Genomic DNA, 26,378 nt, shown 5'->3' with positions numbered 1-26,378 from the left:
CCAGGTCCGCAGGTGCTTTGTCTTCTGGGCCTTGTGCGCGGCAGGGTGTGGTGCACTAGGTGTTCGGGTGCCATTCTATTGTGATCAGCACATACTTTTTTGGTGATGTGTGATTTATTGGCTTTTTTTTCTGGGTTTGGACCAGACAGGAAGTCCTTTATTAGATTACAAGTTAACAACTTTATCAATGTTGTATTGCTCACCTGGCTGTGAAGTTGAGTTTACGGCTGATCAGTGTATACCGATCTTGTATGACAGAGAGTGCTCTTCACAACAGGCTTAAATACCTTTGTGGAATTTACTCCTTTAGATTTGCTTTGGTAAATGAAACCATTGAAACACAATTATTTTTTAACATTGCCATAATGTTATAGTGCCTAACACTGGAGGAGTAAACGTACTGTCACCAACTACAGACAAAGCTCGAGAAGAGGCCTGATAAACTTATATGAAAATATCTGAATAAGCAAAAAGTAAGGACACCTATAATTTTTTTATCTTTCTTTACATTTACAGGATTAAATGGTTACATGAACCTCAAAACATCACAAAATGACATTGATATCTGACATTCAATTATCCAGCATTGTCATTATAATCATTATCATTATAATCAGAAGAAACCTTCTCCTGGGTTACAGTAGGTCATGAGCAGAGAGGACATCAGTGATTTATCCATTTCAAAATGGAAACATGCAGGGCGTGGATATGTGCTGGTGTTTTTAGGTTATGAAAAAGGGGACGAATGGAAAAGCTGAGAAGAGAAAATGAAAGAATAATGGTCTGAGTGTGTCAGGGAAAGGAGGGAATGTGAGTGAACGGAGGGAGAGTCAGTGGTGTGATGAGATGAAGGAACAATCCCTATTTAATGAAGGAGATTTAGAAGAGTTCTTGATAGGATTAACACACTTTTTCTGTTTGGAGACCTGGTGTGTGTGTGTGTGTGTGTGTGTGTGTGTGTGTGTGTGTGTGTGTGTGTGTGTGTGTGTGTGTGAGAGAGAGAGAGAGAGAGAGAGTCAAACAGTTTCAGTAAGGGTAAACCAGGACATTAGTCTGAATTCCTGATGTGAGAAAACTCTGCTCTCTGATATCATAAGCACTGATCCTTTAAAAGCAAATCCTGTATGTGTGTGTGTGTGTGTGTGTGTGCGCAAGAAAGAGAGATCTGAAGGTCTCTCTTAATGATATCCACAGAAGCCATTAAAAGAGACACTTGAAGTGAGATCACTTTCTAAAGACTGTTAGAACTCTAACACAGTGCACCGAGGTCTTTATCACAATCTTTACATTACCCTAAAGGTTCCAATACACGTTTCTCTCTCAAAATATGTTCCTAAACACCCGTTTTAAACCCCCTGTCTACGATAAGACAAACACAGTCCCCTCTGCTTATTTCTCCAACACACTCTTTACTGAGTTCTTTTTGAATATGAACATGACCTCACACTCAGAAGCCAGTTTATTAACTTCTACACTTTTATTCCTAATAAAAGACAACTACAAATTAATGTACATGCATAAATCTGTCCTAATAAACTGGCACCCCGGTGTAACCTGGGAATGAGGTTGTTGTGGCTAGGCAGTAAAACGCGCTCTGTGGGTTGTGTGTTATTAGCTGGTAAGTCATCAGGCTGCAGACATACGGTAATGAGCTGTAAAGAGTAGCATTACGGTGCTGTTCCTCTAAACCACTATAATACAGCATAAGACCAGGTCTAGAGCGGCTGCCAACACCCAAGGCCACTCACCCTGCCACATATACACATACACATACTTCTATTGCTATATTTGCTGGAAGCAAAATTCTCTCATCGTCTAAGATCACAAAATATCTTTTTTGCCGCTTCAGAGATTCATTTCACTGTCGTGTTTTACTAAAAATTTAATATTCGCTTTCAACTGTAAAAACCTAAATATTCTCACACATACACGGCGTGTTCAGTCTACCACACTCAAATAATATAATAATAATAATATTATAATTATTATTGTGCCGGTGTACAGTATGTGCAGGCTTTCATTTCAACCAAGCAGAAGCCACACCTGATAGTCTATTGAAGGCCAAGAACAACTCATTAAACAGGTGAAATCAGGTGTGGCTTCTGCTTGGATGAAATGAGACCTGCACCTACGCCGGGGTGCAGCACATATGAAATGTACAACACTGTAAATCTGTCCATGTTCCCATCGCTCGACATGCTACCAATTTGCTTTGGTCTGTAATAGTTCAGGCTGGAAAAGGTCAAATACTAACAAATATATCGCTATCTATCGTAGCGGAGTCGGACATACTTCCATTATTCAATTCCCTTAACATGATTGTATACTGTGACAAGAGTAGCAGTGGAATTAAAGAGTCTAGGTGAGCTATAACCATAGCACAACTTACAGTAACTGTGCATGTGAACATACCGACTTGGTTATACACAAGGTCGAGGTAAAAAAAATTTGTGCATTCTAGTGCAAAATCAGAATCGTGTAATTAATATCAGTCTTAATATATGTGCAAGTCAATCAATTAAGTAATTTGAATATAAATTAATTATAAAAATAAAATGTAAATTTTATTCTATCTATCGTAAATTTCTCATCTATCCATTGTCTTATCTATTTATCCACAGTGGCCCTGAAGCCCATTCTGGGGATCTCAGGGCACAATACTGGGAACAATACTGAATAGGGTGCCACCAACTGCAGGGTACAAGCACACACTCATACACCCAATCATACACTACAGCAATTTGGAAAAAATTAGCCTACACTGTATGTCTTTGGATTGTGAGAAGAAACCCACCAAGCACAGGGAGAGCATGCAGACTCCACTCTCACAGGGACATGCAAACCCCCAGCACTGGAGGTACTAGACGCCAATGCAAACCACTAAAAAACTGTGCCAACTAATTTGTAAAATCTCATTAATATAATATAAAAGCACTTAACAAAAAAAAGACAAGTGTTATATATTGGTGTGACACAAGATGGCACAAATTTCCTACTGTGTTCATACGATATCTCTACTCTTCCATTAGCTGCAGTGACGATCAATCGAGGAGGTCAGTATACAGTACATGGGATAACACACATCATTGTTGCTCAGAGTAAACACTGAAATGTGGTTCAGGACTGACAGCAAATAACACGAGAGAAAATCAGCTTTAGTAAAACATTTCATAGCATGAGATCCCTTGCTAAAATGTTTCGACTGTAGCCTGTAATCACACAGATTCAGAAATTCAGGAAATGGAGATTATATTAAAAAGCCGTAGGGAGTTCATTTATAATAACTGGGAACAGTATAGCATAGTACAAACCTTGAGCATTCACAGCGAATAGAATGCCTGATAACATGTCACCAACTTGCAAAAAGAGATAACTTTAGTAGATAATTTACTTACACACCACTTGCACATTAGAGAAATTTGGCTGGAAGTTACTGCCACATTCTCCATACAGTTGTGACCTTCCACATAAGTCAATAAAGGAGTTCTTGGGAGGCCAGCGTGTCAGAAGTGAAGAAGGCTATATACGAGCATAGCTCCAGCATGTTGAGAAAATTCTTTACCTTGATAATATAAAAGCACTGGTGAAACGCTGGAATAAGTACATTGGTGAACCAGGCAATTATGTGGAAATGTAAAGGGATTTTTCACTTTAATAACTGTGTTGTTATTCTGTACCAACAAAATTCCCGGTTTGACTTGAATGCCTCTCGCATGTATGTGTGTACAAGTGTGTCATGCAGCATTTGTTAAAACTGACCACTGACTTACATTTGAATCTAGATCCCCTCTGACTGCCTGTCTATCTCTCTCACACACACTTACACACCAAAGTACAGTATGAAGTATGAGACTAACGTACTGATTTGTTAAATCCAAGGGAACTCAGTGCATGTTTCAGCTCTGCCAGCTTCTCTTTGCTCTGCTCCATGTTCACTGCAGGCGCTTCACCAGGTGTCACTGAGCTCAGGTACCTACACACACACACACACACACACACAATGAACCACATTGTACTCTTGTCAATTGTAAAAGCCATGAGATTGCTTATGAGGGAAAATCTCATTTCTTTACAGTGGAGTAATTACACACAGCTGCTCATTCACGACTTAGGCTCTTTCTCCAGTTCATGGCTACTGTAAATATAAGTACACTTACCCTTATACTGTATATCAAAAGTTAAAGATAAAGAAACATTTTTATTTGTTCATCTCTGTACATTGATTTTAAAGTTGTTTCTATTAATTGCTGTAAGAGAGAATACCGTTTTGCTTATTAATATTGAAACATATTTAAAGATTAAATACCTCAAGTAACTAAAATGTCAATGCAATATTTATTGTTGAAAAAAAAATCGACTTGCAGACTTTTGTTCGTTTTTACAAATCATGCTAAAAATCTAAAGTTCAAAAACAGTGCATGGAATAATATGACAGATTAAAGGATGCATTTTTAAACAAGCACACCTATGTTGACCCCTATTCATGTGTGTGTTGAGGGGGGGTGGGTGGGGGGGACTTGCTTGCGAAAGGGAATGAAAGGCTTGCTTTATTTAAACCTTTATGTTCATCTGACAGACTCTTGGGGTGAAGAAACCCTAGTGTGTTACCTTTAAAACACACATGCACTGCTTTGGATTTCAAAAGCAAATATGTAAGATCCTTTAATTTTTATGATATTTACTGCATTAAAATGCTTCAGCTGGCAACAATCCTTTTAACCCTAACTGATGCAGTGTGTAGCTTCTCATTTCTTAAATAATTATGTCGGAAGATTGGATTTTGGAGCGAGAGGAAAAGGTCATGTGGTCTGATGAGTTCAGAGTGACCCTATTCAAAAGTGATGGGCGCGTCAGGGTAAGAAGGAAAGCGCATGGAGTGATGGTCTCATCCATCACGCACACAGTAGTGCTCACTGTACAAGCCTCTGGAGGCAGTGGCCCGGGCCTTCTGGGGTTGCTTCAGTTGGTCAGGTCTAAACTCAGCAACATCATGTGGCAATAAAATAAAGACAGCTTATGACCTGAGCGTACAGTACTGGATGACCAGGTTATCACAGCCATGCCTTTTTTCCCATATTACAGGCATATTCCACAATTCAAACAGTAATGGAGTAGAAGGAGTGCAAGATCAGGTATTGCATTATTTTGTACTTGTAAGACAGATGAGAAACCCAGGATCTGAGGCGTATCAGTCTGGAGTCTTAGGTTAAATACTTTTCCACAGCACTGTAGATTCTGCACTTAATAGCATAAACGCTTCATATAATTTCGTCCACTCATGTTTTCGTGTGTTACATTTCTATGTTCATAATTCCTTTCTCCATTTCCATGTAAAGAAATGTGTGTTTACCTTTGGGCTCTAATATTGTCGAGGTTTAGGGTACTCCTCTCCTCAGCTGAAAGCCCATCAGCCATCAGATGGAAGATGTTGAAATTCTGCTGCTGTTGGTGTGTGTGGACAATCCGAGCCTTTTCCAGCATGTAAGTGTGCACGCGTGCTGGTCACACACACACACACACACACACACACACACACACACACACACACACACACACACACACACACATACACAGAGACACACACACCAAAGATACACACATTAAATTTTAATCCCAGAAAAAAAAAGAAAGAAAGCATTGCAATTTGTAACATAATTATTCTCTAACAGAAAATAAGTTAAGTGGAAATAAGACAGAAGCTGGACAGTGAGTGGAGTGATGGCGCCATCTCCTGGTGGAACAATTCAAACCACCAAACTCATAGTAGACACCATTGCCAGGTGCTTCTGCACATCCAAATATCACTACTACAATTGTGTAAAAGACAACAGATTATATGTCTCGTGAAATGTGTCGAACAGACCTCGGAGTAGAGTCCTTCTTTTCTCACTATACTGCAGGGAAAGCAGCTTAACAAAGCGACTGGAGTTAGCGTTCATAGGCGTCTTAGCATGGCCAAAAGCTTCCAGGATAGCGTTCACCTGAAAGAAAAAAGCCAACAGAAAAATCTAGGGCATGATCCAAGACTGACAAACGATCTTATGAAATGAAGTCAGGTTTTCTGGTGTGATTTTTAGTATCGCAACATATTCAAACTTCGATACTGAACTCATTTGTATGGAAAATTATGGAAGTTGACTTTATTGTCAAATTCTAACAAAAAGTCTGTTCTGATCAGGAATTTAAAAACAATGCAACTAAATATTTTCAACACAATTTGACAAAAAGCCAAGACCACTTTAACTAAAATCCCTGAAAATTTCAAGGATAGCTGTTTAATTTCTGATTTCTTTAATTATGACTTTGACACTCGGGTAATGGTTTACAGCAGGAGTGTCAAACTGGATCCAGACAGGAAGCAAACCAAACAGATCCAGTTTGACATCTGTAGAGATCATAAAAAGTTCTTCCCTTATCCACTAACCTACATAGAAACCAGCAATATAAATCCCCAGCAAAATCATTTAATAAGAAAGATCATTTGTAATAGAGATTCATATCGCACTCACATGCTTCATGCGTAGTTCCAGAGCGAATCCTTTCGGACATGATCGGGCAGCGAGGTGTTTCAGGATGTGCTTACAGGCCTCGGATTTCCCCGAACCACTCTCGCCACTGAAAGAAAACAGGGAAGGGAGAATAAGATACATGATATCGGCATAGCCCGTACTGAAATACATGCACCTGATTTCCTTAAGACAAATGCAAACACTCAACATCTTACACTTTACTGTGCTAACACTCCCTGTCTGGTCATTTCTCACTCCCCACACTCGTCTCCAATCTACCAGACCTGCATTAGTGCTGTTACTAGATGCCTAGGTGGCACTAGTGAGCAACTTAAAGCAAGGTGAAGGGTAGATCTTGTATTTTAAACCACAAGCTTTTAAAATGAAGAACTTAAATCTCAGCCACTCTGCCTTACTCACTCACCAGCGAGTCTTAATATCACACTGACATTACCTGACTCTTGGTTTGAATGTGTTTTAAAATTATATAGAATAATTACTAGTCCATAGTTCTGAGTTCACACATTAATAAAGGAAGAGCTGTGTTGCTGGGACTTGGTTCAAACCCCAAGCTCTGTGTGGAGGCCAGAATCATCCAGGTGGGTGAAGTGGCTACTCTAATCTGTTACTAAGTGAAGTGAATAAGTGTGTGTGGAGGTGTAACCCATTACATCCAGCATATAGTCCTGGCGTTCCAGTAAAAAGCACGTGTCCCTGACCAGCACAACATGATTACCAAAGAAGAATAAATATACAGTACTTGTCAAAACCTACTCTTGAGAATAAAGTTCTGACAGACAGATGGAGAGCGAGAGGGAGTGATAGAGATAAAGAGAAAAAGACAGGGGAGGAATGAGCACCAGCCCTCCCAGATGGATTTTTTCATTAGTGCCTTCTACCATTTATTTTATAGAGGCTGATGCCCCAGTTATTCCTTCCCCCTCTCCTATTTCTTTTGTGAAATGATTTCTAGGCTATATTTGAATTCAAGCGGCACTTTCAAGCATTTCACAAACCCATGTGTGTATAGGACTTGCGTCGTCTCTAAAGTGCACCTGGCCGTTTCTGCTTCTTTGACCCTGCAGGCTCTAAAGTGTAGCTAGCAGCACTGCTCTCCTCTCACCCAAGAGCCAGGAGTGTATGTGGGAGGACATGTCTGTGTGATGGATTATCCATGCAGTAAGGACATTACAACAGTTGCCAGATCCTCGCTACCTCAGCAAAAATGTGCTGCCATTGGAAGTGGAAAAGAGTTAAATTGCAAGTAAGGATTTAATTGCAATCAGAAGTGGCCTTGGCCCAGGAGCGGACAAAGGCTAAGCCTTATTGAAGCTCCTACGCCCATTAATCTCTTCATGACCATTTAGCAGGTCCGGATTTGCACTCTGTCCCCGAGAACATTAATCTCTCTGCATGTGTTTAATACGCTCTACTTCAGAATGGTTTTAACCAAAGGGCAAAGATTCAGTCACACACTCAAATACTCATTTACATGAACAGGCAAAATATACAGAGATCAGCCCAGTCACTACATCACACACACACACACACACACACACACATACACCACTTAAGTTGCTCCAAGGGATAATTGAAAATTTGCAAGGTAATAACGGCAATTAAACTAAAACATATTAAGCATTTAAATACTTGCTTAAGGATCAGTAGCTTAGGGTGACAGGCGTAAAATAAAATAGCACATCTAGCATATTTCCAAGAAAAACGAGCTGCATTAAGTGTATTACCAAAGAAACCTTTAAATTGTGTGCGAGTGTAATTGCTGCATTTATTATACAAGAGCCTCGCTTTTGAACAGTTTTACTACAAAACTATAAATCAAAAAAACTAAAGCAATATGGATATTTTAAAGGTCAAGAGAGATATGTATTCAACATCTGTACAAAAATAAAATACAACATAACAGCGCACAAATGTTCCAGCCCTTTCTTCTTATAATGTAACTGATCATTTCAAACTCTTGGAATTTTAAGGAAAAGCAGTTTTAGTGTACTGCCATTAGATGGCGATGTTCCATGTGACGCCTAGAGAAAGCAATAAGTCGAGCTGCATGGAAAGTGACTAGTGACCGGTTTAGGCGAGGAACAGACATGTGTTTGTTGTACCTTAAGATGAAACACTGAGGGCGTCGTTCCTGCAACATCATGTGAAACGCGCGTTCAGCTGAGGAGAAGATGTGAGGAGGGAGAGAGGAGCAGAGGCGACCACTGGAGCTCAGATACAACTGACTGACCTGAAAGAGAACAGGCAAAAGTGAGAGAGAAATAAAGGAGAGAGAGAGAGAGAGAGAGAGAGAGAGAGAGAGAAAGTTTGGATACAAGTGTGGATTTATTTTCTACATTATAGAACATTACTGGAGACTTCAAAACTCTGAAATAACACATATGTAATTAGGTAATTAAGTAACAACAACAGTCAGTTGGTATATTTAAGACACATGTACCGTATATATACATACAGTTCCAGTCAAAAGTTTGGACACACCTTTAGTTCCAAGGTCTTTCCTGATTTTTCTTTCTACATTGTAAATTGATGCTAAAGGCATCCAAACTATGCAAGGTGTCAAACTATGCGATTGCAATAGTCTCATTTGAACAGTTGTCATTGAGACATGTCTGCTACTTATGCTCTGTAAAGGATTCATAACGGCTCTAAACCGAGGTGCTGTTCATTGGTGATTTTTTTAAGCTGGTAACTCTAAATGCACTTTTCTGCAATAGAGGTAAGTCTTGCTCTTGTTTTCCTGGGATGTTTTTCCTGAGAGCCAGTTTCTATTCAGACAATACTGTTCTAGCAGGAACTATTCCAGCTATAACAGCTGAACATTGGTGTTTAAGAATAATTTAATAATTGTTCACTAAACAAAAATCATTGAATACTGAATTCGAGTGAAGGAGTGTCTAAACTTTTGACTTCCACTATATGTGGTGCAATGTCAAAAAAAAAAAACTTAGTCCATCATACATACATACATACATACATACACACACGTGAGTGTTTTTTATTCACAAAAGTGAACTTTATCCTCATTCACCCCGCAAAGGAAGCTCAGATCTCATTACTCGCTTTTATGGAGACACAGCATGCATGCACACACTGCGGGCAGCACAAGGACACACAGATAATGTAAAAGGGAAAAGCTAGAGGGAATGAGAACAAATACAGTCCTAGAGCTCAAGAGTAAAAAAATATAAAGATGAGTGGTTAAACAGAGCAAATAAATGCTGAACCTGGGATAAAACCATTAGAAAAAACACAAAATACCATCTCTGCTATGTACTGTAAGTGCAAAAAAAAAAAAAAAAAAACAGATAAGAGTGTGATAAATGCAAGACAGGAAACTTTAGGACCAGTTAGGAACTAGTTATCCCAGCAGCTGACAGGAAAGCAATACCGATTGCAAGACTGCTGTAGACACTGGGCATGGGGAGGAGGTTAACTGAAACGATCCCAAAAAGCAATATGTGTCAGTATAAAGCAAGGCTGTTAGATGATGTAGCATTGTTCTGTATTAAATAACAGAATGAGCTCTGAGGTGATCATAGATGATGAGACATGCTGTATTTCTGCCTCGGTGTGCATCACTGTGCTCAGAAGGAGGCACACACGAGAAGCCATGAGTGAAATGAATCTGACACACAGGGCCACTGAGGGCAGACTCCCCACACACAAACCAAGCTGGACCTTTCTGTATGCTCGTGAATGTGTGTGTAACCAGGCCCTGTTCTGGACCTCATCAATTGAAGTGTGTCCTTTTAAGCATTAAAGCAAACAGATGGCCATGTTGTCATCTTTTATTTCTCCTCTCACTGAGCAGGGCCTGATGAGCACACTTTGTCTGTCTATAGAGGGACAGCTGCATGCACAGACAGGGCCAGCCAGAGCTAAGTCCAATACTTGTGTCTGGGTTACTTATGAGGGAGGGGATGAAGAGATTAGGTAGATAATAAAGTAGGGGGGGAAGGGGACTGATAAATATATATATATAAAAAAAAAAAAAACAATGTAAGGATGACTGTTGAGACCTGGAGGACTGTAAGGCATGTTGAGTATCACTGACAGGAAAAGTATGAATTATTAATTATAAGATCAAGGCCACTTTCTTCTACAGTACATGCCTGGAGCTTTTGATATGGTACACATCACTTACAGTACAGGACCGGTCAGAGCATAAACAATGTGCAAGCAATGAGAGAAAGTACTTACGAGATTAGAGTAGATGGGCAGGTCTTTGTTGGGGTTTATAAGAAGGAGAATGTGACCAATGTACGTCTGAAAAACAGGAAGAAATGCGCAGTTCATAAAACAAATTCCGTGGCAGATTAAAAGACAGAATAAACCCAAACGGAAACTGTGTTTTAAAATCAGGTATTGATGTACAGGGTGAGTGAAAAGTAACTAGGCATTATGAATCGGTAACAAAGTCCATATTTCTGATACAAAGGTATTAAAACTAATTGTACATGTACTTTTTTACATAAAGAAATTAAAGCAAGTTTTTAAATTTCAACATAGGCATCGGTGGCATCAAACTATTTTCTAAAACGTCTGAGGATGGAATGCACAGTCTTCTGGAGGAAGTTGTTTGGGATATTGCCTTGAACCTCCGGAATCCGTGAATCCAAGTCCTCCAGTGTGCGAGGCTTTGTCCTTTACACCTCCTCTTTTATGTAGCCCCACAGGAAACATGAGGTCTGCGTTGTCCCAGTTAACGGTCTGGAAAATCCTTGACTAACCACGCCCGCACAGTAAGAGCAAAATGGGGTGGTGCATCCATGGGGTGGTGCTCCAGTGAAACAACAAGTTCTATAGCCATCAAATATTGCCTAGTTAATTTTCACCCACCGGGTCGTATTTATGTACTGGACTCAAACTTAGGTTTGACACAACTTGTCCTGGGTTTAAGTTCCTGAGTGAAACTTATCTAACGCTTCAACTTTGACATCTTCACCGAATGTTCCATATTCTGTGTAAATGTGTACATAGGCTAGATATGCTGAAGGTCCTATATTTTACTATGTCTTAAACTAATTAACATACAGTAGGTCACAGAGCTATGTTATGCATTTGTCATACCTTAAACTTTTAAACATGGCATTTCAGTCTCTATGTCTCTATGTACAGTTCAGCAACTGCTGCATCACACCCTACCAGGGAACAGCAATGAGCAGGCAGTGGGTTTGTCCTTATCTACTTTCATCATACAATTATCATGTACATGTGTGTACAGTAGAAACAGTATATTCTTATTATTTTACAACATTTTTGACTAGTTAATGGCCCATAATGTGCAGTTTTTAAGATTCCCAACTGACTATTGTACACTATTGTAAACAGTGTATTATATGTTTTTATTTATTCATCTATTTATTTATTCAATAACTTTATCTGTCCGTCTGTCTGTCTTTCAGTAGGAGGTCACAATGGAAGAAAAATATAATTGGTTGTTGCCTTGACGAATACAAAAATGTAAAAAGGGAAAAAAGCTGAGATTTTTTTTTTGCCCCATGTTTTTTTTTGTTTGCACACACATACACCAACATGCAGACCATCTAAATGTCTAAAATTGCCAAAAGATCATTTTACATAATAGATACCCTTTAAATAATGTTATTTGTATTATACAAATTAGTTTCAGTCGACTAATTTGATTGTATAAGAAAAACATTGGTACACAAGTATAACAGCACCGGTGTGTTTCCATCATTTTGCTTATTTTGTGTTCACAGCATACTATTGAACTATTGAGTTTTATATTGAAATCGTGTCACTGAAACATGCTGTCACTCAGTCTGTGTTGCATGGCAACAAGCAATGTGCTGTCCAGCTGTGCCTTCTTTGGGAACTATTTTCATTGTCAGAGCAAAATTATACAAAATGTTTCACCATATATGCAAACGACTTTCATTATAGAACTGTTCTTTACAGTCATAATCCCACTTACAAGCATGCCGTTATACCGAATATCAGCATGGATGTGATTATCCCATTAATAGTCCTATCAAATTATACAATTAGAAAGGTAATACCCCAGGTACCCTAATCTGAACTTTGGATTGGACTTTTGGACTCACCGTAAGATTGTGAGCTGCTGACTTTAAACTTGACTTGTTCAACTCCAACACTGGCACAAGTCTATAAGTCTATTAGCCGCAAAGTAGAGGATACAACCTTTATTCAGATAAAAGCCATCCTAATCTCAAATACTAATGTCCAAAGACTAATTCAAAAACTAAATATTTTATATACATCTGCACTGAAATAGTAAGGCTAACCACAAAAATACAAACAATTACACTTCCTCATTGAAACCTGCATTTTTCAGCATGCCTTGAGGTTACATTTATAACAAAAATATAAACCGTTTCCTGTGTTCCGCTTGTTCATTAGGAACATCTCTCTCCATATCAACATTACTCTCCCTTCACTTCCTATACTACAATATTAATTCACCATCATTAGGTTGCATTGCTCACTAGAGAAATTGCTCTTCCAGCATTTCTCACTCACTCGCTCCTCATCAATCTGTTCCTCCCTCTTTATTTCAAACGGTCCTTCCACACACAGACCCAGGGCTGAGGCGTCATTAGGCTCTATACAACAGCATGGAAATAGCTGCAGCTATTAGGCATTGATTTTGTTCCAGCCATCAGCTAGTAGAGTCTTCAGTCTCCCACTGAGAGTGAGCTAGTGGCCAGGCATTACCGCCTGCCCGGAGCCACCGATAGCAGAACTACTCAAACAATCTGCACCATGGACAGAGGGAAAAGTATAGGGGACATTGATTTTCTCCATTAATCAAACCTCGACTGACTCACATGGAGGCCAAACTATTTGAGAATGTGTGATAAATTACTATAAAGGCTTTTTGTGCATGTGCGTGTGTTTGTGTGTGTAAATAAATAAGAGAAAAAGAAAGAAATGCAACAGATTGAGATTACTATAATAATAATAATAATAAAAATAATAATACTGATAATAATAATAATAATAATTATTATTATTATTTATATTGCTTTAAAAATTATAGTTAAAATTATAGAAATAATAATAATAATAAGTATATCATTACTTTATTATTATTATTATTATTATTACTACTACTATTATTGTTATTAGTAATAATATTATTTTTAACTATTATTTATTTATTTATTAATTATTGCTTTTTAAAAATACCCAATCAAATAAAAAGTTTAAATAATTTAAATATTATAATAATGATAGTCATTTTCATTTCAGCACACTGTCTAATAATCCATTTAAGTGGACTAAAGAATGCCTTTTTGTAACAGAGTAACCCCAAATAAACAAAGAAATAAACACTGTAGGAGCCTCTTAGCATCTCTCTATAGTGTCTGGACAGTGTACAGTATAGAGCAGCCTAAAGGGCTGCCATGGACACACCAGGGTCTGGCAAAGCTACAGTCAAAATCTCGGCTGAGTCCAAAATCTCAAAGCAGAGCGAGAGTGTCAGTGAGTGTGTTCTAGCTCTTGGCAAGCTCACACCCTTGAGTTGGAGCATACTGAGCCCAATGGCTCAGACAGGGATCAAAATGTGTGCTGAAGGCAAGTATCCAGACCTTCTTCTCTTCCAGCTATCTCAAGAGAATGGAGGAGGGGAGTTTTTCTAAGTCAGGCCCTAAGTGCAGGCTTGCATGTGGGATGAGACTCAGAGCGAGCGCCTTTCCTAAAAAAGGCATTTCATTTTCCCTGCAGTGCCTCAGAGAGATCTACAAATCGATATGATACAGCGAGTGCTGAAGAAGAAGAAGCTTCAAACTACCCCAGCTAGGGTCCACAGAGTGTGCTTCTGTGCAAACTTACATAGATCTGGTTGTTGCCGAAGCGTTTCTGCATCTCGTACAGAAGGCTGCTGTCCGTCAGCTCGCTCAGAGAGGCCAGGTCGTCGTTTGGAGCCGGAGGCATTAACTTTACCTGAAAGAAAACAACATCAGGGCAGCTTTAATCTCCTAAACTATAACCAGGAGTGCTTTCACACCCTATCTCCTCACTCTTATAGCATGATCTTTTCTTAATCACGTCATGTAATTTTTCACACAGTCACAATACCATCTTAAGGCTTAAAACTCGAAGGCACGAAGACATTTAGTTAACCACCTACACACATTTACAATGTCATGTAGCCTATTCTCCGAGGACTGTAAGACCCATCACATCCAATATTCCTTACAGGTCAGAGGTCAGAGGTCAAAATTAATTTGAGGATTTCTACCAAGGTATGGACAGATTCTACTAGATCACGATTTATCAGCTATGACACACACCACATACAATAAAGTTCAGTAGAGAAGGCAAGACCAGCTTGCTACATTGTACAAGTCTACATCATACATAACATTTGTCTTGGTCTCTCTCAATGTCAAGAAGACAAATGAAGGCTGAACAACGCAGAAGTGGTTAGTGGCTGAATATTGTTCTTTACCTGTTCCAGTTTGTTAGTGCTACTGGGATAGGGCCCATCCAGCCCATTGTCCTGGGACGACTGACAGGTCAGGGCTCCTGAATCCCGAAACATGATGTCCTTCTCTGACAGGCTGTCCCTCTTTGAAATGGGCAATGTCATAGGCGTTCTGCAGGAAATATACACTACATTGGTATACAAATAATTCAAATAGACTTACCAATACACATATGTGTATTTCACAGAAATGAAAAGCACTAAATAAGAGACAAAGTGAATAAGGAATTGTGTAAACATCAGGACTATTTTACATTTCACTTGGTTGAACAAATACACAAGAACTTCGACATATGGCAAGATGCAGAACTCTGTAGTCCATCTGTGCAGGATTAACGATAATCATCTCTTTATCCTATCATTTACTTTCACTCCTCATTTATCAGTGTTCGCAAATCTCAGAATATGTAAACAAATAAATATCCACAAATATCAAAATTCAATAAGTATTCAAATAAATGTAAACAATTAAAGAGAAGTATAGTACAGTATGTAGAGTGAAAACAGCAAAGCTTAAGACTGATAATCATAACTGCACACACTAGAATCTTGTGCAAAAATTTAGTTAACACATACAGTAGTTTGTACACGTGAATCAGAACACACAGATGTGATTTTAAATTAGCTTAATACTCCTGCATTTGTATACAAGAGACACCAATTGCAATAATACTGCAAAAGAAACACGTCAATCAGAACAGTCTGACCCTAGCTCAATCGGAATTAATTTTTTATTTTTATTTGAAATAAAGGAGTGGCGTAAACCTATAATAATCCCTTCAACTGGTAATTATTACCCATGTAAACATGTCATCTGATCGTTTCTCTATTCTGTGCATGTTTTGCCCAACTTATGAGACTTTAAGAGTTTTCTGAACTAAATAATTCTGTTTTTCCTTTCACTCACTTGGTCCCTGGCTAAAGAAGGAGCACTGATTGACTCCTTATTTAATTTGTACTAAAGCATTTAACCAATCATGGATAAGTCAGATGTACAGAGGGCAGAACCATTTCATGCATGTCAGGAAAGCTCTATTCTGAGTAAATGCTTTAACCATGTAAGCGCAAATCTGATCAGCATCCATGTAAACAGTCAAGCTGGAATCTCTAATCAGAATGATTTCCGGAAAATTGTTCATGTAAACATAGTAAATGTTTCAGAAATGCTACTCCACCCCCCTACCCCGACATTGGTCTAGACATGTCCTTGCCACACAAACCACATCTAATAAACTAACATCTCACGCATGTTTTTGAAGCTATTTGATAATGAGATCAACAATAAAACAAAAACAATGAGGTGAGTCTTGTGCATACAGACTATAAATAATGGACTAATTGGTGTACAGTATGTATGTTTACAGAGGATGATTTAATTTATTTGTACGTCAATTGCATGTACTTTATTATCCACATGTTTATACACAATAGTGCAAAAGCGTTTTGTATCTGCGTACAGTAAGTCCCCATAAATTACGTACAATTTTTTCACCAGCATGCTGACATCCTGGTTGAGGTCTTCACAGTGTTCTTCTGAATGAGGGAGTAGCAATGTGGGGTCCTTCTGTCTCTGCACCCAGTATTCCTCCGCCTTCAGCAAAACTTCAGCTATTTTATCTGATGCAGCAACATCTAAAATTAAGAAAATGATGTGTAAGAAAAAAAAAAGTGTATAAATAACACTATGCAGTGGCAAAGATTTCAGAAGGAAGAGGAAGTATAGCTGCTTGTGTTAATTTTGAGCGCACGCAGGTTAGTTTACTTCCAATCAATAACACGCCATTTGCCATTAATATTAGCAAACACAGATGCAGTAGCTATCATGACACTTTGAGTTCAGTAGCTAGCTGTGACTTTTATCCCTCACTGGTCTGTAAGGGCTCTCATTTTTCAACCACACTTTACCGCTGTCTTTCATGTGGATTGCCTGTACTGAGACAGGAGATGAAGCCCACAGTGGATCAATCAATCTGTGCTTAGGAAGCACAGAGACAATAAAATGCTCTCCATTTATCTGATTCGCTGTGAGAGGGCACAAAAGGACAGCAATTCTATTCAAGTGACACCATACTGTCTCTTACTGTCTATACACACTTAAATCTACTTTACCAAAGCTAAGCACTTTCTTAAACACACTAAAGGGGGAACATTAAAGAGACAAGCTTTAGTGTGCCCCTAAGAAATGACCAGTTTTAATTAGTGAATTAAATGAATCCTATACGCTTGATTGGAATAGAAGTAGAGAACAGAGCTACAGGGAATAACAGGGAGTAAAGCGTATCAGACAGGGAAGTGCAACTTCTGAACCATGCGTCTAATCCAAGTATTTACACTGTGTCAAGTTATCCGAATAAAATATCTACAACTTAATATAAAAGAAACAGCAAAGTAAAACCTGAACTCTATGAGACAGCCATGCTTAGACGTGATTTTAGATAAACAGTTCAGTTTTGTACAAAACAAAACCCTCTATTTATGGTGATAATACTATAAAAATTTAACTTTCTGGCTTTCTCATTATTAGCAAAACAACACCATACTGTAAAGTTAACTACAAGACAAGTAAATATCTAGTACTCTTTACCCAATTACCCAAAATCATTGTTTAACTGAAACTATTCATTAGCATTCTCTGGTGCCTTAAAACCATTAGGATGCAACACATAACACACTGACCAGGTTTGTAAATTTGTGGTTAGTCATCTGCGTCGAAAATACACTACAGTGGAAGCTTGGATTGCGAGCAACACGGTTTGCAAATGTTCCGCAAGACGAGCAAAGATTTTTAATAAATTTTGACTTGAAAAACGAACAAGTCTTGGTTTCTGAGTACCGAGTATCATTTATTACGTATGTGCTTCTTGTTTTGACGCTGAGCATCTTGTGATCACAACTGAGCCAACGTTTTTTTCTCTCTCTTGTGCTGCGGAAATGTGGGTAATCATCTCCCCTGCTGGGTCTTTGTTCGCGTCACTTACTGGTATAATCAACATCCGTAAAACATATTTCATTTTGTGTTTGTAGGCACCTGTGTACAGCGCAGGTGTACTGTTTATTATAACACACGTGTGCACGCGCGTGTAAAGCAAAAGAAAGTCTTATTAGAAAGGTTAAAGATACATTTTCTCCCTCTCTGTTTCAGCCTGTCGTTATTTGTGTGCACCCGTGTCCCTTCACACAAACACTCTTGCCATTTTGTGTTTGTTTGTGTAAAAATTCTAATAAAAGAGGAGAAAGGTTTACTGTGTAAGATGAGAAGGAGGAGATGGGAGGGACCGATTCCTCTGTCCTCTTACTTTTGATTGATAGAAAATAAAAATTCATAGATTCAAAATTTGCTTTGATTTACAAGTGTTTTGGAAATACCAGGCCACTTCCAGAGCGAATTATGCTCGTAATCTAAGTTTTCACTGGACATGTTTTCCAACTCTTTCAAATTCTTTTCCACTAACTGGATACTGTTTATACAACAAGTCAACAAATGGCATTTATCCTCAAGAGATTATGATTTGATGCTTATTTAACTAGTTATTTTTCCCCCTCCAACACATATTCTTCAGTAACTGGTGGAACAAGTATTAAGTTGGGGCCTAGATGGCAAAAGATGATAAAAATAAACCAACTAAAGTTCTTCCATGGCATGTTTTTAATGTGGGGTTTTGGCATTTAGCTGCTCTCCCCTCTTTTCAGTATTGTGAACTGTACTGATCTACTCTTACCCATGCTGATAACCAATAGTTAGTGTAAATAACAATTTTTAGAAAACCTGTGATGAGGAGAAATACACATAATTAAACATCCCAGTGCATTTATGCTCTATATCTCCACTCGTGAAAGCCACTCGTCCAATCATGTTACTTGTTTGGAAGTAACTGTTGTATAAAAAATTATTATTTCTATTAGGTAACAAGTGGCCTTAAACTAGAGACAAACCCTTTAATAAAAAAATTAAAACTGTTAATTAAATTCAGAGTACACCATCAATAATATTTAAATATTTTTTATAAGATTTAAAGATTTCTACATTATTTAATTTGTACAATAATATTGAATCAAAATGATGAAATTGAAGTCACAGATCGATTTATTTCTGAACCCTCCACTGACAGAACACATTATGGCCAAGGTGATATAATTGAAATGTTTATTTTAGCTATTGACATTTAAATTAAACCCATTTATTTCAAGTGAGCAATCAAACAATCGTTAAATATGAGATGTTGATAATAAGCATTTTAATGAGCTAATGGCAGGGTGCAATTTTAATTGAACTTAATAGGAAAATGGTTATGCTTCACAAACTCCAACGCTTTTGGGTCATATCCTACTGTACCTGCAAAGTGGTGTGCTCAAGACAGGAAATGCAACAAGGTTTTTCAACATGTAATGGTCAGCCGGCAATGATATCCACACCTGCACAGCATTATATATTATTATCTTTCTCTCCCTTTTATGATTTCTTTGATCTATGTCACACATGTCACATTTACACACTAATGCAAAGTTCGTTTCAAATGAAATGAGGATCAAGCAGAGGTGATTTTATCCATCCTCCTCTAAACATACCCTCTGTTCCACAAGTATAATGCAGTACTCTTTCTATGTTTCATTACCTTAATGCACTTTTGTGCATGCCTGTGTGTCTGTGTGCATGCGTGTGTGTCTGTGTGCATGCGTGCGCACTTGTCCTACCTGAAGCCTTATCTTGATTGCAGTTGAGTAGAGTGGGGTCGGCTTTGTGCTTCAGCAGCTGGTTTACAATATGCATCTACAGCGAAGAGAAAACACAGGCTCACATACACACATGCTGGAGATGAGTTCAAACAGAATGTCAAAGATTGTAGAAGATGTAGGTCACATTCGTGCAACAGACTGTGCATGTGGGCTCAAAGCGCTCTAAAGGGTGGGAGCATGCACAAACATACACGTCCGCATGACACCAGCTGCCCAGTTTTCTATATTACTGTAGCTTTCCTGAATGCGGTACATAGGACCCAGAAGTACAGTATGCTTCGACACTAAGTACTGAGTAAAGGTTCTTTAAACATAATTGTACACAAAACAAACATTTGGCCATACAAATTAAATTAAGAAAGGCAGCTATAATCATTAATTATTGCAGAGGTCAAGAGTTTCAGTGCCTGAGATCAAAGTAATGCAATTCACGCTGGCTGAGAAATCATTTATTTATTACAGCACAAGCCTTCTTTTGGTACCTTCTCACTATGAATAAGCGAATTCTCTACTCCAGCTAATTATATTTTATTTTGTATATTGTATATTGCATTGTACTGTATTGTTTTGTACTGTATTGTGCTTCATTGTTATGTATTGATTTTTTTTTTTGTTATGTCAAATGCTGGGCCAGGGGTGGCTATAAGGAAGGTCCCCAGTTGGAGCCTCAGCACTGCCAGGCTGCCATTGCTGCGCCCTTGAGTAAGGTATTTCACGCTACTGTCCCCGCGCAGATACCATTGAGAGTCAAGTTGACAACTCGATCCCAGAAACGGCCACTGAAATAACAGTGGAGTATTTGTTGCCCAATGTGCCTGATGTTATATGGTATGTGTTAACAACATGCAGTATCAAACATATAATCTCATTTTGCAATGTAAGTCAACTTCTGCATGGTGTATTAAACTGAGCATTGATTATATAAAGTCTTGTCAGTTATAATGCTTTAATGGTCTTTTGACTTTGGATGCTTACTTTACATTAAAACATATACTGAGTGAAAACAAATACACGAGAATGTATACAGTATGCATATATATGAGAATGCTGAATTCGGCAACAATCCAGACAATGTATACAGTATGCAAAAACTCGTTGGCAATTTTCTTAAAAGGTGTTTGGGCGAACACATATCAACAGTGTTGGGTGTAACGTGCTACAAAGTACTTGGATTACTTTTTTTATGTAACAAATAATCTAACGTGTTAGCTTCACCATTTAAGTACTCAGTTATTTAGTTTTTTTTTTTTTTTAATGTAATCTGTTATTCAGGGAATATATGTTATCCGTGACCCAGACCGCAGTGATTCACCATCCATTAGTGTGTGTGTGTGTGTGTGTGTGAGAAAGTCGTCCTACAAGCCCCGCCCCCGATAACCCGCCCCCCTCTGTAATTCCTGCTGTTATACCTCTATCTCACCTACAGTCTGCAGTTTGACTATGCGAGGACTAATCACAGTGCCAAAACCCGCAGTGCATCATGATTCCGAATCCTGAACTGTATTTAAGGCCACCACGTGAAACCGCGTAGGTGAGATGGGGGTATTAGTGGTTAACAGATTATGGGCCAAACTTCGCTGGGTGATGATAGTAGAATAATTAACTTAAACAACATGCGTGAGGAATCACAAAGGAGTTTTCATTTTCTGCAATGGAAAAGTACTCTAACTATTTACGTTATAATGTAACTGATTACTTTTTAAAAACAGTACTTTTGTAATGTAATTAGTTACTTTAAAAAGTAACGTCCCCCAAAACTGCATATAAGTATATATTTCTTGCCTCAGCAAATCTTTTTATGTTTTTCAACTGAGGAGTATTATTTTAATGTTTATGCTTGCCTCAAGTTTATCATACATGACCAACAGGTACTGTAACACACATACAGTGTATTTTGCCTATTCAGCTACAACAGCAGTAGTAATATTCAGTCGGCATTCCAGTTTATCTCAGACATGCTTGGGATAAATTTCTTTACATTCTAAACAATTGTACATTCCTGAACATCCTATACAATTATGTGCTTTGTGGCAACCATTCATATATACAGGTATGTGATGATCAGGTGTCCATAAACCTTCAGTACTACAAGAGATTAGGAACATAATCTAGTGTCTGTAAATATCATAGTCTGCAGAATACAGATCAGCAGCTCGGTTCAGAGATGTACAACAGCAGCACGGCTCAGGGCACTCTGTTTGAACTTTGACCAAATATTCGGAGGTAAGAATGTGGTGGAAGGCAAGCAATGGGTTTGTTATTTGCTTGTGCTCTACTCTCAATTAAATAAGTCAGCTAAAGAATACAACACTACAATATGTGCTATCACGTAATCAACTTGGTCTTTGCCTTCAGCTTCTAATTTCACAGCAAGAAAAAGCCGACTTTCATTAACATTTTTATTTCGCATGGGTATGAGAAGAGGTACAATACAATGAACATCCAAAGAATAAAAGAGCGATGTGGAGCAAAAAATAATATTACTGGAAATTAATGTGAAATATTTCAAATTAAATATCAAATGAAATATTTGATCAAGGCAAAACTATTCCTCAATCTTTAGTGAATTGATCTTTGACTCTAAAAATCAGTCTCTGTTGTAACAGTTACACCTCCATTACAGAGCAACAATGAACAGAGAAGAACGTGATAAACTACATTTTCGCACTTTTGCTCATTTTTATTTTTCGCTTAAAATCATTTTTAAACTGCTATTTAATCTTATTTAAAGGCTTTAAATTTCCACGTTTTGGGCGGTGCTCCTTTTTGTCATGTGATCAGTGAAGCGAAGATACTTCCTATGGAACACAACAGCTGCTACATGTGGTTTGAATGTGTTGAAGGGGTTTTTGGGAAATGCTGGAGCCAAAAAAATCTGCCTTTATAAATGAGAGGAATGCACTTACGGTAACTTTATATTTACAGTATGTCCCGTGAAATAGAACATTATAGATGTGGATGTTGTACGAACATCATGTTAAATACTAAAATCTATGTGATTCTGTAGTGTAAACACTGTGGTGAAGAAGAGAAATAACGTTACAGGCAGGCACTACAGGGCGGTGCATACATGTACAATGTTTTTGAATGTTGTCCCAAAAAAAGTACAAAAGTGAAGCTACAAATGGTAGAGGAGGAGGCTGAATATACAGTAACCCAAAAAAGTTTTTTTATTGCATATAATGTTTTTCATTATCTGCAACAAGTGTTGTACTGTAATTAAACTGTTCATGTGCAAAAAAATACTTTTTTTCTTGATGTGCTGCCACCACTTTCTGCTTGACTCACTTAAAATTACAATCAAAGCATGACTTCGCATTTTTATTTAATTTAATTCATTTATTTTTTTGTTTTTACTCGATAAACATATTATTGACAATAAGCTGTATACTTACATAACAACAAACACAACTGCAGGCTAATTTATCCATTGTGCCAAAACTGTGCATAAGCAAAATAAATTGATAACTGATTTGGATTTTTTCTGATTTGGAAGAGTTCTTATTTTACTATCAAACTATTCACATGTGGTTAGAGTTTAAAGTGATCGTGTACAAGCAGAGTTGTGAAGAGACAGAATAGTGCCAGTCTGATAGAGTATACATATATGTATGTGACGATTTGCTTCTAAACAAATTCACGTGTAGAGAGACACTGAGTCTGTAAGGTGGCGCTGGCCACGTGTACAGTACATGCAAATCAGTCTACATAAACTATTATCCTGCAGGGCTGCACTACATGAGATGGATGACCTGCACTGTGCAAATGAGCCTGCAAATTTGACTGAATTAGCACTTGGGTTTCATTAAATTAGAATGCCAATAGTCATCTATCAAATGACGAAGCAGAATAAATTTGTTTTCTAATATTTCAGCAGGTTTGACCTTTCCAGATTCAGCCGTGTGCACATTAATGTTTGCCGCTTGAAATTGGGCTTCCGAGGTTTGTCAATTACATTTTCCTTTAACAGCTAAGGCATGGATACGTGATTAATGCATGCTCTATGGAGATGAAGCTGCTGGACCTTAGTACCAGAGAAACAAGATGAAGAGACTCACCTGGCCATATTTGGCAGCCAGGTGGAGTGGAGTCCAGTAGCTGCTGTCTGTCGCCTGTACATCTGCTCCGCTCTCCAGTAACAGATACACCACATCCCTATAGCCGCTAGCACAAGCTATGTGCAGCTACACACACATAAAGCAACTAAATGAGCACTGAATGAGTATGATTTTGTATAGTAATTGCATCTCACTGAGATTAGGAAATGCTTATGAGCTACTTAGAAATGTTCTGCAACAGAGCTGCACAATTAACCATATCTTAAATGTGACAACACTTTGTGAGTTGATAAATTAGTAAATGGAGTGGTGCTATAGTGCTACATTAATCTTTTTAATTGTCTAATTGATTCCATACCGTGGTGTTACAAATGTGTATTTATTTCTAGTTAAAGAGTTTTTGCCCCAAAAACTCTTTAAAAATGGGAACATTTTTTATGATCATGGGCATCCAGCAGAGAAGCATCCAAAAAGTATTCCATATTTCAAACCCCTTAAGCATCACTGTAGACAACAATGTCCTTAAATGTCATAACCTTAAGAGATAAAAAAAATAATAATAATTATTCACATTGTAGCTGTTAATATAATCTGTCACTCGAAAAATAAGATTGTCTGGAATAAAACAATCTGTTATTTATAATTTTATCATCATAGAATAATATTATATAATGCTATTATTGTAATTTATACTTTTTAAATTTTACCATAAAATATTTGGATGTGGCACTTACTTTTTTGTATAGAACATTTATCTAGAAGAACTGTATATATTTTATCACATTTTGATAATTTTTTGTAAAAAAATAAATGAATAAACGGGTTTGCAGCCCTGTTTAAAGAAGTTTTTTAGATAGCAACAGGCTAAAAGGCTAAATATGAAGGCATGTTTGAAAATAGGAAGAAACCTCAGTTACTACATACAGACAAGTGTTGTTGCTTTATAATATTCCATAATCTCATAATCCCATAATGTTTCCTTTAAAATAAGAAATCCAAATTTTATAGGGTAAATTTTTATAAAAGTATATTTAAAATTCAAAGAATCACTTAACTTGATGCTAAATGCTAACATATTTGGGTTATGCTGTATATACTATATACGTGTAAGAAATAGATAATAGTGAAGATAGAAGTTGATAAAAAATAGGAGTGATCTTTAAGAGGTTAAAGCTTGTTAAGTTTACATTGCAAGGAATTAATCCACATAATTTATTGTTATTTCAAAAATATAAAATAATATAAAATAATTTACAAATATGAAAGTAAAACCGTGATGAAAATCACCCGCCATGTAGCCTTCTGCTCTTCTGTACTTACACACCTGTCATTAGGAAAAATCCCCAAGCATGTGAAGTTGTTTTGAAGCTTAGATAAGATATACCATGGATTTTACAATGAGGAAACATTACAAGAGTATTTATAAAGGTCGTAGAAGGAATATGAACAGAACAATTAAGATAACACTGGGGTTAAATGAGGTGAATGTGTGTTTCACCAGTGTGACTCCGTCCTCGTTTCTCTGGTTGACGTTGGCTCCGCTGCTGACCAGCTGTCGCACGTCTGACAGCATGACAGAGGCTCTCTGAGTCTTCATCTGGTGTATGGAGCTCACATCCACTCCTGACACACACACACACACACACACACACACACACACACACACACACACACACACACACACACACACACACACACACAGTGGGAGACAATGCATGAGCATCAGGTCTGTTTTCATGTGCCACACTCTTCTGATTGGGTTGTGCAGTTCTAAAGTTTGGGGTTGCTGTATACAGTTGTGAGAGGATGGTTTATTGATAGTGAGCTGAAGAAAAGTCTGTTGTTAGCCTGTTATTCCCCCCCAGGTGGGATCAGTGTGGGACTTTCCCCTTTCTTTTTAAAATTGCTTTCAACTCTGAGCTAGGCCTAGAATAAAATGCCTCGGTGCACATGTCGGGCCTTTCCTTACTTTATCCTTATCTTGCCTTGGAACAATAATGTTTTTACTGTATATCAAATAGACAGAATAAGGTTTAAAGGAAGAAAAACAAATTACCTATCATACAGTTCATCTCTTTTGTGTAAAATGATATGTTTGCTCTAACACCAGCATAGGAATTGTGTTACTGATCACTTCTGGTCTGAGCAGAAAAGCTTCTTATCTTGATATGTTGATACTAATCAAAGGCTTGTACAGATGTTATAACTACTGTACACAGTAAAGCTATGCCTCTGTATACATTAGCATTACAATTTCCCTTTACTGGAACTAAGTGGACCACCTGTGTGTACAGAATGGTCTGTGAATATATACCATCTAAAGAGTAAACGAAATAACTTCAAAGCTCTGACCTCAACTCCCATAAATCCCTTTGTGTTGTGTTAAAACACCAAATGTGTACCAGGACGTCTGACTTCACATCAGTGCCTGACCTCAATAATGCTGTTGATATAGTGGTTAAAAAGGGAAATCCCCACAGCTACACTTCAAAATCAAGTAGAAAGCATTTCAAAAGAGTGGAGGTTATTATAATATCTAACAGAGACTGAATCTAGAACAGGATCATAAGGACGTGT

The 26,378-nt window shown here is 37.8% G+C and overlaps 1 protein-coding gene across 3 annotated transcripts in view; it reads right to left on the bottom strand.

The window, feature by feature from the left end:
- The window catches only part of myo16 (myosin XVI), a 132,141-nt gene that overhangs the window by 46,221 nt on the left and 59,542 nt on the right, over window positions 1-26,378 (bottom strand). For all 3 annotated transcript variants that reach the window (XM_053496130.1, XM_053496129.1, XM_053496131.1), the window contains exons 6-17: window positions 25,300-25,424; window positions 23,802-23,927; window positions 19,702-19,777; window positions 16,491-16,641; window positions 14,974-15,121; window positions 14,355-14,465; window positions 10,734-10,799; window positions 8,633-8,760; window positions 6,510-6,615; window positions 5,864-5,981; window positions 5,351-5,498; window positions 3,862-3,973 (exon numbers count right to left, since the gene is read on the bottom strand). In XM_053496130.1, the coding sequence (XP_053352105.1) occupies window positions 3,862-3,973; window positions 5,351-5,498; window positions 5,864-5,981; window positions 6,510-6,615; window positions 8,633-8,760; window positions 10,734-10,799; window positions 14,355-14,465; window positions 14,974-15,121; window positions 16,491-16,641; window positions 19,702-19,777; window positions 23,802-23,927; window positions 25,300-25,424 (1,415 nt within the window). The remainder of the gene's footprint in view (window positions 1-3,861; window positions 3,974-5,350; window positions 5,499-5,863; window positions 5,982-6,509; window positions 6,616-8,632; window positions 8,761-10,733; window positions 10,800-14,354; window positions 14,466-14,973; window positions 15,122-16,490; window positions 16,642-19,701; window positions 19,778-23,801; window positions 23,928-25,299; window positions 25,425-26,378) is intronic.

This window comes from Clarias gariepinus, chromosome 5 (genome assembly GCF_024256425.1).
Source record: "Clarias gariepinus isolate MV-2021 ecotype Netherlands chromosome 5, CGAR_prim_01v2, whole genome shotgun sequence".
Classification (NCBI taxonomy): Eukaryota; Metazoa; Chordata; class Actinopteri; order Siluriformes; family Clariidae; genus Clarias; species Clarias gariepinus.
This window is presented reverse-complemented; position numbering and strand designations above follow the sequence as displayed.